Source organism: Pleurodeles waltl, chromosome 2_2 (assembly GCF_031143425.1).
Source record: "Pleurodeles waltl isolate 20211129_DDA chromosome 2_2, aPleWal1.hap1.20221129, whole genome shotgun sequence".
NCBI lineage: Eukaryota > Metazoa > Chordata > Amphibia > Caudata > Salamandridae > Pleurodeles > Pleurodeles waltl.
Genome location: NC_090439.1, coordinates 722807903 through 722827510, shown reverse-complemented (window position 1 = coordinate 722827510; position 19608 = coordinate 722807903). Strand labels below are relative to the sequence as shown.

The 19608-nt window shown below is 42.3% G+C and overlaps 1 protein-coding gene across 2 annotated transcripts in view; it reads right to left on the bottom strand.

Annotated features, from left to right (window-relative positions):
- The window catches only part of C2_2H8orf34 (chromosome 2_2 C8orf34 homolog), a 1039122-nt gene that overhangs the window by 524573 nt on the left and 494941 nt on the right, over positions 1 to 19608 (bottom strand). For both annotated transcript variants that reach the window (XM_069220300.1, XM_069220301.1), the window contains exon 8: positions 10053 to 10188. In XM_069220300.1, coding sequence (XP_069076401.1) covers positions 10053 to 10188 — 136 coding nt within the window. The remainder of the gene's footprint in view (positions 1 to 10052; positions 10189 to 19608) is intronic.

Genomic DNA, 19608 nt, shown 5'->3' with positions numbered 1-19608 from the left:
CACACACTCCTAATAATGTGCAGAGTGGTGCTAAATAGCAGGTCTCAGCAAAATAGCATTACCAGAGCAGGTTGTGGAACTCAGCTCTTAATTTCAAAGAAAGAACTTCCACTACAGGACTGGAACACTAATAAAGATTTTAGAATGTATAGCTGAATTTTCCACACTTGCAAGCATTAAAAAACAGAAAAAAGCAATAGTAAATTTTCCCACCATTGAAAATCAGACAGGACTATGTTTCAATTTGTAAAGTAAATACACACTTTCAAAGTTCAAGAAAGCAGTCACAACCTTCTTGCTATCTTTACTTTGGCTCTGTCAACTAACCACTCAGTAACTCTGTAAAAATATGAAAATTGGAGAGTTACTACTGTGAAGATAATGATTTTTTTTTCTGAAGAGTCTGATCGCAGAGCAGTTCTATGGATTTTGTTGATGCCAGGTTTAATCCTTGTGGAGCAAGGGATTCTCAATTCCTCACAGCAGCAAGGGTCTCTTCGTAATGCGGCTCAAAGTGCCCACCTCATCAGAGGCGTAGTAAAACTTGAGGGGGGCCGCCTGCAAAGTACCTGGAGAGGACCCCCTCCCCCTGGACCCAATCACAGGCCTGCAGCCCATTGTACTGTGCTGAAGGGGCCCCTGGGAGCTTGGGGGCCCCCTGCACCACAGTGGTGTGGTGCCTTTTTTACACCACTGCACCTCATATGTTAGTAGTGGTAGAGTCAGCTTTACAAACAGTGGTAAATGCTGGCACAGAGGTGTGCTCGTGAGAGTGAGCCTCCATGCTGGCATGCGCATTCGCAATATGCCCATAGTGTGACCCCCTTGTACCTGATAGAGGTGGGCGGCGAGCTCCGCTCCGCTGGCAGAGTTAACTGATTTTTTGACACTCCGCGCTCTGCTTGGAGCGTGGAGTTTGCCAAACACTTTGCTATCCCCAACAGTGGAGCAGAGCTCACCCGGTGCACTCTGCAGCCCAGTTATGGGCCACACAGTGCAAGTGCAGACAGTCTGCACTTGGATGTGTGGCCCATAACTGGACTGCAGTGCACAGATGCTGGCTGAGGCAGAGAAAGCCAGACCGCTGCCTGGCAACAAGGACCCCCTAGGAGAGAAAAGAATCCAGGTAAGTCCTCGTTTTTTCTCCTGTGCACACTGGTTCAGACCAGGGCGATAAGCAGTGAAAGCTGCCATTTCAGGCCTCTTGTGCACCGGCCGGTCCCATGTGTAGTGCACACTGGTGCACAAGAAACTTGCCAACTTTCACTGCCTACGGCCCTGAAAACTGCTGTTTCAAGCCTCTCGTGCATTGGCCTGCCCCATGTGCACTGCACACGGGACAGGCTGGTGCACAAGAGGCTGGAAACGGCAGCTTTCACTGCACCTCCTGTTATCACCAGCCTACACAAGCACAGTGTAAGTTGTCAAATACTACTCACAGTGATGCTGTGAGAATGGCCACTAACTGCCCTCGACAGGGGCTACCCATTCCATGTTTTACAACCACCAAACCAGCTGTACAAAAAAATTTGCATTTGGTTGGGCTCCTGAAGGGGAGGGGTAACTCTTGCTGTCCCCTTTGCCTTGGGACTCGCTAGGGATTACAATGCGTGGATTCATAAAGCCAATTGTGAATTGCAAATTACTTTTGCACATTGTAAATGAAAAAGTCCCAATTCACACAATCAGACGTACCGGCTTTGTGCATGTAAAGTCTTCTGTGAACAAGTTCTCAACATTAGTTCAAAATACAGTGCAGCTTTCATGACTTTATGACGGTAAATGTCACAACAGATCAAGGCAAATTCTTAAAAGCAGTAATTTAAAAATCAAGTCCGCATTAATGACCTGTAGTAATTGTCCACCGCTGGACTAGTTTATCACTGCTTGATTTTAGGGTGCCCACACGCCCGTAGATTACATGGACCGTCCATAGTTGAGGCCCAACGTCCGTGGTCCGTAACCAACCTTGTAATGGATGCCATTTAATGATGCCAGCCACAAATCTCTGAGACCTTATCCGCCGACCGACTCTGCAGTCTTGAAGGAAGGTTTGCCATTTCTGCCACTGTTTGAGCCCTGCTGAGAGCTATGTTTCTGTCTTGTTGCTAACCTTCGTGTGTTTTCTGGCTTCCTATTGTGTGCATGGGTGTGGCTTCGAGGGGGATGTCCGAGGTGTGATACTGCCCAAATAAATGTATTCTTGGCTTAGCAAGTGGGCCTTAGGGGGTATTAGTCGGGTCGTTATCTCTGTGTAGGATCGTCATGAGCCACAATGAAAGATAAACGGTGACCTTGGAAGTAAACATGCGAAACAGGCATATACCCACCCATCTGGTGACTGGATTTCAAAAGGTGAACCCAGATAACCTGGAATCAATATCCGCTTCCCTGCTTGTCCTAATTGTGTGATCCTAGGCAAAAAAAATATTTCACAGAGCAGCCTCTCACTGTACTATAACATATGGGTGCACTTTAAATATTTGAGTTTAGGATGTGCACTATACAAGCACCTCTGATGTTTGATTTAATAACTATAACGTTGCTTCATATTTAATAAAAATGTAGGCCACCTTTAGGGTTTACATGACTACTGGCTTGCCTAGGTTCACTAATGGCATTATTACTGGGGGCGAGCCATGACTGTTTCGAAAAACTACCACTTTTAATAAATGTCTGTCTATATGAGGTATTAAGGTGAAATGCATCCACATGGTAAAGAAATACAATCTTTCCAAAATTAAGAACAGGAGTATCATGTTTTTACATTATATTTGATGCACAATATACTTGCCAAGCGTTTTTGTGTCTTAACTAGTGCACAGACTCTTGTCTCTGGCTCAGCTCACCATATTAATTTGCCTGTGCATCCCATTTATTTGCTTCTTGGACTTAGTACATAGGGCCGTCAGTCACTCAATCAAATGATTTGTAAACAAGCAAGCACAAGAAACATGGAGCCCTGCGCACGTGCACCAATTAGCAAACTCCACCATCAAGGCTCCTTGTAGCAGAGAGGTGGAGGAGAGCATGTTGTGAAAATACATTTTAAAATCTGTGATCCCAGGGCAGACGTTCCAGGCCGCAGTAGTCATGAGTTCCTAGGAGGAACTACCAGGTCCAGGTGGGATGGGCAGTGGCATAGCTTCAGTGCAGGTGTTCATGGTGTGACACCCCTCAAATGCAATCTTGGCTTGGAAGTTAAATAAAGGGACCCTGAGTTGGGTCTGAAATGTCTGTGTTGGCTTTTCTTGTTATTATCTTACTTAGAGGATGCAACTTATTCATTATTTGAACTGGGGACTTAAATATTTATAGGGACCAGTTTACCAAAGAAGTGGCAAATCTGCACCCATAGAAATACTTCTTGAATGGGTACAAATGTACTACTTTTTGGAATTCTCATACATTGTCAGTAGTACGTTTGGCAAGCTGTGACAGTCTTAAGTTTTCAGGCATACTACTGGCAATCAAACACCCAATAGATGATGGGATGAATGCAAATAATCCACCCACTGGCAACCACTTGATCTCACATTCCAAACCATTGTTTTTTGCCCAGTGTGTCACTCTAGACAGAGGCTCACCTAATGCAAATAAGTACTGATAATGTTCCTCATGGAAGCAGTCCATACTAAACTTAAGTCATCTCACCCTTCCACCCTGCAGTCCACTACATTTTTAGTTGGGAAATTCAAGATTTACACTGCCGCCCCCGAATCTCACTGAGTAAACTACACCACTGATTGTGCACATCTAACTCTCTTCTTATAATGCACATCTTTCTCTTTGAATTGTGGCTCGCTCTTTCAGTATTATGTCCCCCTATGATCTTATAATTTTTTCCCTCAATGCTTCAGAACATTGAACTACTTTCGGAACAATAATGAGAATATATCAGGATATACATTTGATTTATTTGCAAAGTTATTAATGGGTATTTATCACAGACCTCTGCTTTTTTAAGCTTTTATTACCTGCACCTAGGATGAAATAGTCAGCAGGGACTGCCCAAATGCATTATTATTATTATTATTATTAGTATTATTGTTATTAATATAATTATTATTATTATTATTATTGTTTCAAGTCAGTGCACAAAAAGAAAGGGGTGTCACCGAGAGGTTCTGTGGTGGTAAAATGTTAGTTAAACAGGAGAGGGAAGGGATATGTACATTGTAAAAAAAGACAAATCATATGACTAAAAAACGATCAAAGGTATTGCAGGAAGGAAATACCATTGTGGATAGGGTATGGTAGTAAACAAATCAAGGCACTCACCTGTTCCAGTATGTTGCTAGAGGCGAATTGGGAAATGCATATGCCATTGACAGGAATCATCGAAACAGTAAGGCACAATTTCTACCAACCACCAGAATACTGTTATAATTGTTCTAATATTGATAGTAAACTGTTAGCCTTCCACTGTGAGGGTAACTATGGACAGTATGCTCACATTAAGTTACTTAATTCGGAGGGGGACTCATTTTAGGTCGAAGTGTACTAGACAGCACAGTTGGCTGATTTGCTAAAGAATACTTAGGGACAGCCAGAAAGTTTCCCAGTGAATACATTCTGCCCATTGCTTAGCATTTGCTTTGTGCTGTGTAACTCACATTTTCTGGCTTTCTATTTTCTGGCTTTATTTGTTTTAGGCTGTGCAGGGTGAATTTGTCCCTTCCAATGAGCAATGCCTTTTCACACCAACCCCCCTTGTATAATTCATGAGTGCTCCTGTCTGTAAACAAGCCTGTAAATCTTGTTCTTATCTTGTCACATTTGTTGTGCATTTAAAAACAGAGGTCAAATGTCAGACTATGTTGAGAGATCTTGGTGTATACTTCTCTTTCTCTAAGCTCAAAGTAAGGTGAGTTATTTGACAATCATGCTGGATATGGCTCTAGGTGGGTAGGAAAGGGTTGTTTTCTAGCACACAACAATACTTGAACTGTACAAATATTTCAAAATATATCTGAATTGAGCACAAAAGAAGCACATTTTTGTTAATTCTGAAGTGTGTTGGAAACAAATATTATAATATGATCAAAACAAATAATTACCTTGGATAATGCCATTTCCACACATTATCATTTGTGTGCTATATCGTTTTATTCGTAAAACTGTGTGTCTGTGCAAATGCAATGGTAATTTCAATGCAAAATTTATAATAGCAGTGTTTTACCACACCATGCATACTCCACTCTATGCAACTCACCCTACTCTGCACCACTCCATGCCACCACACTCTACTCTGCGCCACTCCACTTTACACCACTCCATGCCACTGCACTCTGCGCCACTGCACTCTACTACACTATGCACCACTCCATCCTACCCCACTTCACTATACACCTTTCTACTCTATCCTCTACCACTCTACTCTATGCCAATGCACTCTATGCCACTTTACCATATACCACCGAACTCTTCACCGCAGCATTCTACAGCAATGCAGTCTAGGCCACTCGAGTCTACTCTGCACAACTCAACTCTATGCCACTCTACTCTGCAAAGCTGCACTATACGCCACTTCACTCTACTACACACCACTCCATTTTACACCATACCACTGCACTCTGCACCACTGCACTCTACTCCACTCTGACCACTCCACTCTATGCCACTTCACTCTACACCTGTCTACTACTCTGTACCACTCTACTCTATGCCAATGCACTCTCTGCCTCTCTACCCTGCACCACTCCAGTCAGGCCACTCCAATTTACTCTGAGCATCTCCACTGTACATCACTCTACTCTATGCCATTTTATAACACTGCACTCTACGCCCTTGCACTCTATGCCAATACACTCAATGCAACACACTTTACTCTGTAACACTTATCTCTACACCCCTGCATGCTACGCTAATTCACTGTATGCCACTCTAACTTACTCTGCACCACTGCACTCTATACCACTGCACTCAACAATACTTTACTGTACATCACTGCACTCTATCCTGTACTACTCCACTCTACTTTGGGCAATCTACTCCATGCCTCTACACTTCCCCCACTGTAATATATGCCACTGCTCTTTATGCCACTGCCATATATGCCACTCTACACCACTTCACTCTACTCTGCAACACTGCACTCTCTGCTACTAAACTCTATACTACTCTACTCTGTACTACTGCACTCTATGGCAATGCACTCTACGCCACTCTACTCTCCATAAATGCACTCTAAACTACTGCACTCTGCATCACTCCACATCACAGCACTCTGCGCCATCCCAGTCTGCTCCACTCTATGCTCCTTCACTCTCTGCCACTAGTTACTGCCATGGCACTCCACACCACTGTACTCTGCATCACTGCACTGTATGCCATTGCACAATACTATGCACCACTCTAATCTACTTCACTTCATTCTATGATGCTCCATTGTACGCCACTGATTTCTATGCCTACTGCACTCTACACCACTGCACCCTACATCAATATGTTCTGCAACACGCTACACCAATACACTCTACATGAGTCCACTCTACTCAATGCCACCTCATTCTACTATACAGCATTCTGCACTATGCCACTGAACTCTGTTCTGCACCACTGTTCTCAACACCACTACACTCTACGCCACTTTACACCACTACACTCCATGCCACTATACTCTGCAACACTGCACTCAATTCCACTGAGCTCTATGTGACTGAACTCTACACCACTCCGCTCAACACCACTCTATGCTAATTCACTCTACGCCACTCTAGACCACAGCAGTATACGGCACTCTACTGTGCAATACTTCAGTCTATGTCACTGAACTCTACACCACTGAATTCTATTCCACTTTACCCTCCTCTACTCTGCATCACTCCACTGTATGCCAATGCACTCTGCAGCACTTCACTCTATGTCACTGCACTCTCCTGCATTATATTCTACTCTACATCACTGCAGTGTGTGTCACCCTACTCTGCACCACTGCTCTCTACACCACTGTACTCAATGCCACATTACTCTGCACCACTCCAATCTAATATGCAACACTCTAATCTACACTATTGCATTCTACAATGCCACATTGCACACTGCTGAATTCTATACCTCTGCAGTCTATGCCACTATACTCTCCAACGCGCTACAATAATGCTCGATTTGCGACTCTGCTCTACACCACAAGTTCACTCTACTCTGTGCCACTACACTGTATGTTACTCTATTCAACTCCACTCTATGGCACTTCAAAAAACAACACTCTCTGCTGCTACAATAAACATCACTCTGCTCCACTCTCTGCCATTCTACTCTATGACACTCCATGCCACTCTCCTCTACGTCATGAACTTTTAGCCATGCTGAATAGCAGCCACACTAGTGTACAACGTAGCTAAAGCACATTGGCAAAGCCAATAGCTGTTGCATAGGTGAGACCTATTAGCTTTGTCAATTTGTATTAGTCCTTTTCTCCTTTTGGGTGTTAAAAAGTTGTTTTTTATGTTTTCTCCAACCTACTATGTGTAAAAGGGGACATCCAGAAGCTCTCGTTCATCAGACCTGGATTGCTAGCAATCACCAACCAGAATGTTTCATTGACGACAGGTCAACTTTTGTTCTGAGATATACTGTGACATCTTTCACAGGACAGGCCCTTTAAAATCATGGTATCTCCTACATGGCCATGCAGTGCACTAACATAGTACCAATGCTTGCTTGTAAGTGCTTGAACTTTTCATAATCCTTATGGCCCCTCCAGTCAAGTACCACTTGATCCAGTATCACTTCACAGGACACTTTGCATGACTGTAGCCACTCATCAGAAGATATTTGTTGGGGAGCAGAGGGGATTGGGAATCATGGCACACATTTTGGGGGTTTAATTCCATAACCACGTCTCTAAAACAGGCCCTTATAAAATATATAATTTTGCTGGATATGGATATTAAGCTTATCAAGTGTAATTACTATGTCATACTGTACTTAAGTTCCAACCCCATTATCACCCAGCCTTGACTGTCTACACTTGGTACATTTGTCAAAACAAGTTTTCCACATGAATAAATCCACCATCCAAATGGGATGAAATAGCCCTAATACCTGAAGTATTAATGGTATATAAAAGTACCCACTACAGATACTGCCCAGTAATCACCTACTGCCCCAGAAGCTAAGGAAAATCCTTCACAGTCTATTTCTTTTATTTTCTCAATATATCAAAATATTGGAGGGGGGTTTGAAAGAGCCACAAATCACGTAGCAAGTGCTAATAAAAACACTTTGACAGACCCCTAACTAGGTGGACAAGTCAGTGAGGTTTAAAGACACAATCACTAGTCTTGGCCTCTAATTCTAGCTTCACCATTTTACCCATACATGCAAGAAATGAATAATATACAATACAATACAGTGACCTTTCACTGGGAAGGTAGTTTCTTCACCTTTTCATCAGAATCACTGCCACCCCATTTTAGTGGACTGCCTGGATACTGCAAGCAGGAGACATGAGGGGCCTATTCACAAAGGTAAAAATGCATGTGTATATTTAGTCACATAGCAACATCACAAAATAAAATAAAATGATGGATGGAGTATTGAAACTTTTCAAACACTCACCCCCAGTCACAGGTCTGGGTGTAATCCATTGTTATTTTGCTCGCTACATCACCCCAGTTTGGACCCAGCCATATGCAAATCAGTCTTGACCCTGTTCCTCATGAGAACAGTCCAGCCCGAAAGATGGATTAAACCCAGATCTGTGACTGGGGGTGAGTGGTTGAAAAATTTTAACACTCCGCCCATAATCCTTTTGTGTTACTATGGTTACTCACATACACAAGGGAGTTAAACAATAGGGCAGTTTAGCTATGTAAATGGAAATTGTTACAAATATTATTTTAAACGTTGTTAATTTTTGATGCAGCATTCACTGCTATGACATTTGTAACCATTTTTACAGTTTTGATCGCTTCTTTAAACCAGTAGTTTGACATTCTGGCTTCTTATGAATCTAACATTATTACATTTCTGAACTTGCATCGTAGTCAAATGTAGTTGTTGATGCAAGGTTATCCAAATCTGTGATCCAGGATTCATGAGGAGACGGATTTTGTATGTTTGCTAGTTTTTCAAAATTTTTAAATAAACCCAAATACATTTAATTTTTGTATTCAATGCTGTTATCACTAAAGAAAAGAAACTAATTTTGACGTGTATTTCCTTTTGGTGCCAGTTTAATAAATTATATAATATTGTGTACCCCTTTAGGTTTGTCTGTAAAATTGACCCTTTGTCCTGAATTATTACACTAACCTTCTAAAATGTGTGTGCATGCTAGGTGGTCACTGTGTGCTTTACAATTATCCATCATCAACCAGCAACGAGACCAATACAATTCTAGCAGCTCCGCCCGCAAGGATTTTGATAATCTGCTTCATTCAAACAAGGTGTGAAACAGTTTTCTCGTTCATGGAACCTTAAAATGTATATCTGCCAAAATATGTTTATGTTAAATTATGATCGACCCAAAAATGAAACATAGTTTGCAGAGCATAAAATGCAGATTTGACTGCGGGATTAACAACGCCTTTGTTATTTTAAAGTGGAAACTATATATTCTAAATTCAGAGTGCATGCTGCTGCAAAACAAAGGATTGCATTATCTCCAAGGACTGGAACAGCGGGAGACTCTTAAATGTGAAGGAGAGAACCCTGTACCGCTCATGTGCATCCGAATCTTCAATTACACCGGTTCCAAAAAATTGGTTGTGTATTTCCACACGCCTCACTTCTTCAGTGTCGCAGCCACAGAAGCGCAAACAAATACTGAAAGTCAACCATTCAGGTTTCAAATAGCTCGTAATTGTGAAGAAAGGGCAGGGATTACCTAAAATCCATGCTCATTCGGGATTAGGAAAGGCAGCACGCTGAGCTGAAAACCACACAATGCACTTGTTAAAATTCGGCTAAAGGGTGGCCGGGAGCAGCGGGGCTCTTTCATTTTCGACGTGCTCACATCTAGGCCCTTCCACAAACAGTCTGAAGCCTAAACACACAGGATGCAATCAACCTCGACAGTGCAAGCAAAGGTGCCGTTGTCTTACCTGGCACACCTTGAGCAGATGTTCAGGGTGACCTTCGCCTGGGGCTCGGTGGCGTACGTGCTGCGACCCTGGCTAAACTTGCTGCCAGACGGCATCAGGCTGGTTACCCCCTCCATCCTCAAGTCATCGAGGTCCTCTGCAAGAAAAGCTACCATTAATACATCAGTACACACTCACTATACCACAGGCGCAAGCAGGGGAGAATTTCTCAAAAGAGCATTACAACGCATCGCCTGCCGAGCTGTAACTGGAGCAAGAAGATTGTAATTAGTTTTATATGCATTTATCTACAGCCTACTTTCCTTAAAGAGCTGACAGGTAAGGAGCTGGCATGGCGGAGGGGCACATCACAACCTTGTTCCTCTTCTTCGTCACAGCACTCATTTGCTTGAAAGTAACGCGCCAGCCCAGAGAGGAGTAATCTCACTGCCTCTTCTTTCCCGTAGGCAACATTAGAAGCAGTTTTCAGCAGCTCCACAAGAGTCCTTAACAATTGGGAGAAGTCCTGCCTGTCACTGAGCAGGAACGGACCTCATTACGGTTCATTTTTGTAACTCTAAAAGGGTTTTACCTGGAAAAAAGGCTTAGAGCCACAACATATAGTTCTATGTCCAAGCTGCATCTCTTGCCTCACTGGACTGGAGAATCGATCCTTCCCCAAATTTCGTGGTGATCCAGGAGGCCATAGTTTGGTGGCAGGGGAGGCTCACATGTTGCTAAGGGCTCCACTGTCTTATATGATTCATTAGTCTTTAATATAAATGCCAGATTAATGGGTTGGGAGTTGGTCCAAGGAGGCCAGATAATGCAGGGTCTGGGGCACTAAAGGCCAAATGTACAAAGGTATTTAACGGTCGCAAATGGTCCAATTTACAAAATCGTGTTGTTTGCAACTGCTAAAAAGCCTTGTTTATGTATTAACCCTATTTTGCATTTCAGTAACCTATCACCGAATGGCAAAATAGGGTTCGTGATTGGGTATCAGGAAGGGGCGTGTTATGGGTGTCCCTTCCTAATAGCGACTCACACTGGTACATACTAATGTTTTGTGACTGAAATGCAGTCACATAACATTCTCAGTTTACCACCAACTTGAATTTGGTGGTAACCATTTCATAAATGGGATGGGGTACCTAGGGGACCACTTCCCTTTTGTGAATGTGGACGCAACCATTTTCTGAAGGCAGGCAGTGGTCAAATGGACTTTTCATAACGGGCTGCATTAAAAAACATGCTTTATTTAAAAAATCATCACAGACATGGTGGTCTGCTGACCCTAGCAGGCCACCATTCCTGTGATTTTTGGCCATTCCTAATGGGTCATAAATTGCGACCTATCTCATGAATGTTGAAGAGGCAGGCCCATTTGGGACCACAGGGAATTGCTAAATGTGTCGGAGACACATTAGTCCATCGCTGTTCGGGATTTCCTAATGGCAAATTGCAAAGATTCACATTTAGGAAATCGTAAACAGATTTCTTTTTACATCTGGCCGCAGATGTGTAGAGTAAGAAGCAATATAACCTTTCTCATTAATTGTGTGGAGTTGAATTCCATGAATCATGCTCTGCTGTCATCTGCTCTAATCTTGGGTTGTGCGGTTTTGGTCTGCACTGACAATCGATGTCCAAATGCCACATGAATCACCAAGGTATGAAGCAGATGCCAGTCATTAGTGAATATTTTCTGTGTTGCAGAATACTCCCATGTATTCTATTTGAATACAGCAGATATCACGGTTAGGAAGAATAGGCCAACAGATTCACTTGGTTTTGTATTTCATTTATCAAGCCTTTTTTGTATGTACGCTGGAGTGTCACATCAATCCACACATGCTTTTGGGGGTAGTCATCAGATCAGTATTTGTTTAAACAGGCACTCGCTTTCCAACAGTAAGTGGGTGGATTCCCTCTGCTTTTATTGGCCAAGGGGTCTCATGTATACTTTCGGTCCTATTTCCCTGTTAGCCAAGGTGCCTTCAAAGTTCACATAGGTGTTTCTCAAAACTCCCTTTTTTACCATTGTCACTTTTGGTTCCCTCTGGTGCAACGAATGTCCAAATGTCCTCACTGTGTTCTACTGGTATGCATTCATACACCTATATATAAGATTACAGAATGATTCTGTTGGAAAGAAGTATTAACACCAAAACATATTTAGAAAAACAACTTTTTGATAAGCATTCAAAGAATCCCCCTTAAACAGGTTATGTAGTGACTAACAACAATTAACCACCTAGCCAAAAATAAAACTATATTTAAGAATTCTGAGAGAGCAACGTTATATGTAGGGTGTGCCACAGTGTAACATTGTCAGTGATCATAAAAGTGAGGTCACAGCAAAAGACAACCATAGAACATATACTCTCATCAATAAGAGCCTGGGAAAAGTTATATGCAATGTTTGCCAGATAAGGCAAGCTGTCATCTCATTGTTCAGCCCTGTAACAATCAATCTACATCAAGCTCATAAATTAATTCATGGTCAACATTTCCACCCATGTATGCTTTGACTTCCTCACCTCAACAAGGAGCGATACACCCTAGACAAAAATATCAAATAGAGTAGGTAGCAGTTATGACAACAGCATGAGCAGCGTGGTACTTGTTACAAAAACATATTGTTGCATGTCTGGAAACAGGAAAGAAGCAGTCTTTTTTCCTCCCAAAGCCTTGCATTGGTAGACGGAACAAAAGTCTCTTTTATCACACTTTACACTATCTCAAGGCAAAGTGTGCCATAATTTCCTATTTGCCACAAGAGAGAGCTATCAGAATGAGGAGGGTAGGATGACCGAGAGAAAGCATAGGAGAAGCAAGTATGTTATTTATCTTGACCACTTTTGAATTTAATGAAAAGGCCAGAAATCAGCAAGTCAAGCATATGCTGCAGAACAAAAAAGGATTCCAAGAGGTCATCACTCTGCAACTGAGGAACTCATTTTAAATTCTTTCTACTTCAGGTGGTCAAAAAATGGTCTATCATTTATTACTGTGTTATTGATACACAAAATCGATGCCAGAGAAGCTTGTGCCACATAAATTATTCACAAATGCCATTAATGCTCCAGCAAGTGTGTCATGCATGTGTGAAGTGGAGTTGGGAAAAAGTAATGTGTCAGCTATCCTCATTCTTTTAAACTATGTGCCCCTAATATGGTTAAACAGGTGTGGTTGCTTCTTAATTAATTTCAGGCATGACATTTTAGCTATTGTAGTTTCTCAATTTTCCATTCATTCATTTTCATAATTGTGCTTCCTGACATGTTTCACTTTTCTATAAGCTGTCTGAAGGAAATATTGCATGGGAGAGATGGTAGTTTAAATATTACATATTATAGACGTGAAATGCTTATGTTTAACAATGCTGCATTAATAATATTATTCATTGAAATGTATTCATAAACGTGGAGAATTGTTCACCTGTGTAAACTAATGTCAACTAGAAGAAATAATCATTTATAACTGAGCACATTAACACGTATAAAACTGCATTCATTAGAACTCGTATATCTTAAGTTAGCGTGAGTCGAGAACTAGCTGTGTAACTCTCATATCAAAGCGTATTTTTCTGTTTCTCCAGTGTGCTGACTTGCAAAAGACCATGACCCAGCGATTGTTCTTTTCCTTACTTATTTTCAACAATACCAAATTCTCTCATCCGCGTGCTAGTAGCTTTATTATAAAATTTATAAGCTTTGCAACAAACATGGACACTTTCAAGGACAATAAAGCGTGGAGAAGAGAACTCTTGACCCGAAGTGTGTGCCAAGGAAATGAAGTAACCTCGGATATGCCACCTACGAAAAAACGTCAATTATGAGGACCAATTAGAATTTAGAGAAATAGCGTGAAATGACAAATGCATTACTTAATGTATAATTTGATTGGCTACCAATAGTGGGGTGTAGTGACTGACCAATAGAATTTTGGGGGAATGTATTTTGGGAAAAGGGATAAAAACCCATGATACAAGAGACAAAGGGCATTAGGTAGGGAATGATATTAATTGCATCCAGAAACTCTGTCACTCTATTTGGTGACTTGAGACTTAGACAACAATCCTTGCCCATAGACTGCCCCATTACACTTTCCTCCTTAAGGGGAGAGTGTCCCTTGCCTTTAACTTAGATAGACTGACGGTGATCCAACTGATGTCCTGAAGACGAAGACTGATCCTGTATGCTGACCTATCTCGAGGAGGGTAATTATATTGCTAATGAAATCTATTTTGCCTTTTCTTTCTAGGTACCAACTGCTGTATGTTTTGATTAGAGATCTTAGTTAGATGTTTTCCAAATTAATGTTCTAAATTGTTTTGCATGAAGCCCCACATGCTAATGCTAATTCGAGGTTAGACGAGGTATTCATTAGATTGACGGAACTGACGTGACTGACATAGTGCTATGCTGAACTAAGACCTTTAGGAGGTAACATGTATTGCGATCTGTTCTTATTCGCATGATTATCTTATGTTCCTGATCTTTACATTATTGAAAGCTCATCATAGTTGTCACCTTGTGATTATGTTTATATGCTTCTTGGTTTTGAGATTAATGCATTTGCTATTAGATTGTAATCAATAGGGAATAAAATTCACTAATCTCCATAAAGGTGTGGTTATTTCGTGACTGAAAGGTCATGATTGCGCCGAAGGTTTATTAATGACTAAAGTGAAATATATTTTGGTGTTAACTGTTGACAATGTTATTGACATATTGATTGATTAATTGATTAGTTATCTCGTCCTACGGTGTCTCACCACTGGGTCCAAAGATTCATCGGCCTAAAACGAGTCCTGATGTGTATAAATTAACATAGACGGACGCGTTATCAGTTCTGGTAGCAGAGCGACGGTTTGGCCCTTGGGGGCCCTAGGACGGAGTTTTCATTGTTTAATTTGTTTTCTGTGATAATGCAATTTGGAGAGATGATGAGTGGCTAGGTTCGCCATGGCTTTCCCGGGATCTCGGAGCCTGCCTGAATGAGTTGGGAATGTTCTCGGCGCCATAGTATGTGTGGTTAGGGTCTTTGCGCTTATTAAATCTTATGCATCTTGCAGGTGGTTGTGAAACATTTGCGTGTGTCTAGGACAAATTAAGTGTTGATTAGAAGGAGTGGGCGTACTCCACAGTATGAGAGTAGGGAAGTCGGCGTACTTCATGTGAATGCAGCGCTTATTGCTCAAAATTATCCACGTGGTTGGTTGCTGTATACGGACCTATTGAGGTCTAAGACTCCGGAGTATGATGGTAAATATGGTTTATGTTGTAATCTGTGCGGTTTAATAGGTCAATCGGGCGTGGTTGACAAGTCAAGTTCGAGTTATAATGCATGTGTGAAACCTTCGATGGCGATTTGACGAGTTCTAAAGTGCACTAGAAGGAGTCATTGACAAGTCGAGAGTAGGATTTGCAGGTCGAATTCTGCTTGCGTATGTGGGAACTGAGGAGGGGAAAGTAGCGGCCGAGGCTTCAAGTGAAATCTCTGTAAAGTTCTGAAGCAAATGTGTTACCCTTCCTGTAGTAAACCGGCAGATTTGTGTTGTCATTTTAAGGCGCTTGCAATAATTCGCATTAGTTTGTATGAGTTGTAAAGAGTTAATGAGGTGTGGACAAGCCGCAAGACTTTGTCAGCTGCAGTGTGTGTGAGTGTGACGTCAGTGGTGCCGCGCTGAGATAGGTCAGATGCCGAGAGGGGTCGCGCACGGATTGGCTGCCGTCCGTGAGAGGCAAGAGGTTGAGAAAAGGGTAGGTGAAGAGTGTCCTGGGAACTAAGCCATTTTCTGATTAAATACGAAATAAAAGAATTGCAAAAATGAATTTTGTTAAGGCATTCAAAAGCGCTTTGAAAGGAGATGTATATATTGTTGCAACCGATGGGGAACCTACACCACCTGAAGGTACTCCAGCTTATACAGTTATGGAGGAAAAGGGTGTTGCACCTTGTTTATGGATAAAACAATGGCGTAAATTAACAGAGAAAGAGGGGTGTCTAGCGTTTCCAGAACATGGGACATTCAATCCAAAGGTATTAGAAAATTTGAGGTGGATGTTAAGTACGCAGAAACCACCTCCGAGACCGGCACAATACGAGGCTTTGGCGATTTGGGACCTGATGGCTCTTAAACATAGGCAAGAAAGGTTTAACAGAAGATTGAAAAGAGCAGAAAAATCCTATGCAGAGGCTAGATGGGACAATGAGAATAAAATGTGGAGACGAGGAATAGTAGATGGGTTAAAGCTGTTTCCAGCAATAACACAGGGAGAAGAGACACAGGGAAAGAAAGCTTCTTGTAAATCCGACAAAGATTCAGGCAAAATTAAAGAGAACAAAAGGTCCTGAGAAGAAGAGGATGATTCAGATGATGAGGCGTTTATGGATAGATTGTTACATGATCGTCCACCACCGTATGCGGTGAGTGACAGTGTTCCGAGTACTAGCTTGGATCCTGGGAACCAGACGCAGGAGAAGAGAGTTACTGATACGGTACAGACTAGCGATACAGCCTCGATACAGAGTGGTGACAGTGTACCCACTGCACCTGACTTGCCGATACAGTTGCAGCCTCCACCGCAGATAAAAATAATTTATCCTGATGTTCCAGTGCTTGAGACTACTACAAACTTGGTGGTGCCGCCAGACCCGATATATACAAAGCCAAGGCTGATTCAGATTTAGTCAACTCCAAAGGTAGTGTCTCAACCGTCACAGCTGATACCTGGGTATAACCCTGTAGCAGGACCACCGTTAGTACCTGTACCAGGTACACTAGAACAGACCTATGGTGTTGCAGCTCCAAGAAGCTTGGGACCAGGTCAGACACCTGCCGCTATATCACTACCTATTATTGTCGGTCCCCCGGTGCCGTTATATGCACAGGAGAAAACAAGGACATGTGAACAGGGAGTTATGACTCATGAAGCGACAAGAGGAGGGCCTATTAGAACTCCACAGATAATGGCCCAGGAAGGACAGGTATGCGAACAATCGAGACCCTTAATGGACCTTAGTCCAATAGGGGCACCTCTTGAAGCAATGCGGCAAGCAGGGTTGGGAGTCTTGACTCCCCAAACTATGAGTACGAATACCTCCCACACTCCAATGATACATGCAGGGAACATTTCACTGCAAGGTTTTACAGTACAACAGTTAAATGAGTGGTTAGAGAAAACTTGTACTTCACAAAAGACTACAGTGACCACAATTGATCCTGAAAAGGAAAAACAAGATGAATATCTGAATCTTGTACGATTAGGGACAGAAGCTGCTGAGTTGGTGGAAGGAACAATGGGAGTGAATAGGTTGGAATCATACCCTGAGGCAGAATTGAGGTACTTATGCCCCAAGATTACCAAAGAGGTAGGAAAAGTACACCAGAGATTAACGAATTTGGCAGACAAATACAATATTGATATTGGAAACCCAAAACATTTGAAAAGGAGCTACAGATTAGATTTTGACACTAAAGATTTTGAACACATGAGATCTGCAGGCATGAAGACACACTTGAAAGAGTTGTTGCAAAGTGCACAAATTTGGGGAGCACTAGAGAAATGGGAAGGCCGGTGGGCAAAGAAAAGAGATAAGGAAAAAAGGGATAGCCCAGGGTCTAATGAAGTAACAACCACACCCAATTTAGACACAGTACAAATCCTACCTATGAGAGAAACAGCTGGTGGTATCTTAGTGCATGTGCCTTGGTCAAGGGGAGACATTTTGTCCTTTACGAATGATTATCCTAGGTTAAGAGAAAAAACGATCGAGTGGTATCAACAGACGGATAGATTCGTGAAGCTTGCGAAGTGTCTTTGGGAAGACTTGAATACTTTATTTGAGATCATTGTTCCGCCAGATTTGTGGCTCGAGTGCAAGAGAGAGGTAGATTGGCCCACGAAGGAGCCGGCAAGGGATAAGGTGACTGGAGCACCTTCTGAAGAGGTGATTAAATATTATCATAAAGTAATTGAGTTTTTGAAACAAAAGGTGTCGCCGAAGGTGACCGACTGGCAGAAAATCGACCGGACTTCGCAAGAGGTTAAAGAATCAATACATGCATATTATGAGAGATTGTTGAAAGCATTCAAACATTACAGTGGTACTGAGACAATTGAACCGAAGGACATGAATCATCTTGTGTTTAGGTTTGTCGAAGGGCTGAGACCAGAGGTCAGCCAGATGATTAAAAATCATTTGATTTGTTGGCAAGCTAAACCGATTGATGAAGTGTTACAGTATGCGAAATACTGTAGTGATGAAATTGAGTTGAAGCAGAAAAAGTTGAAGGAGAAAGTGATGGTGATGCAGATAAGAGCTGCACAAGCTGGAATACAGGGGAGTGGTGTTCAGCAGATGATACAACAACAACCGCAAATGAATGGTGTGTTTCAGGCACAGCCGAGAGGTAGAGGTCGAGGTTTTGTGAACCGTAATTCGGATATGAATAATGTTGTTATTCAAAATGACGGTCAGGTAATGAAGAAGATGTCACCATGTCATGCGTGCGGGGGCATGGGGCATTGGAAACGGGATTGTCCGAATGTGGTGGAGGATGGTACAGTTCAGAGAGCATTAATGCCGGTACACTACAAAATTCACGAGGTCCAAGAATGAGACACCAGAACCCGAATTTTCAGAATAATTTGGTGCAAATGCCAGGGGTACAACCCATGCAGCAAATGCAAATGCCGCGTTTCCAAACAGTGTCAGTACAACCAATACAACAGCAGATCCCTATGGTGCCTAGACAGCAAATGCAGTTACCCCTAGCTCCGATGGGACAGCAACAGGTGACGCTTCCTCAGCAGGTCACAGGCCAGGTAACAAACCAAAACAACACTGTACAACAATTCCCATTACGAGGTGAAAGTGACATGAATGAAGAATGGTCAGACGACAGCTCAGACAGTGAAGAGTGCAGGCTTGCAGCCTCTCTATAGGTAGATCAGAGAGGCCCATATGTAGAGGGAAAAGTAATGGGCTATAAGGTTTCATTCTTAGTTGACACAGGAGCTACACGCTCTACAGTTCGCAGTGCAGAAGTACCGAGATTACCTCTTTCAGGGCGCACCATACGAGTGGTCGGAGTGGCTAACCAATACCTGACAAATCCAATTACTGACCCAGTGCAGGTTGAAATTGGAAATTTCCAAGGCCTGCATAGATTTGTTGTATGCGATTCAAGTCCAGTGTCCTTACTAGGGAGAGACTTACTGTGTAAGACCAAATGTTCGATTACCTGTTCCAACGATGGAATAGAAGTACAAACAAACAGTGATGATGAAGGAGATGAGGGTCAATTCATAGAAGAAGGAGAAGAGACGAATTAAGATTACCCTTTAATTACTCTATTCCCAGTGTTTACCTTGATCGATCTACCTGCTGATCTACAAGGGTCTATAACAGAGAAAGTGTGGGATTTGACTGGAAAAGAGGTTGGATTAATCAAGGGTGTAGGACCAGTCAAGGTGCAAATAAAGCCAAATGCAGTGTTCCCACAAGTGCCACAATACCATATGACTCAGGTTGTCCTCATTGAAGTGACACAGATAATTGC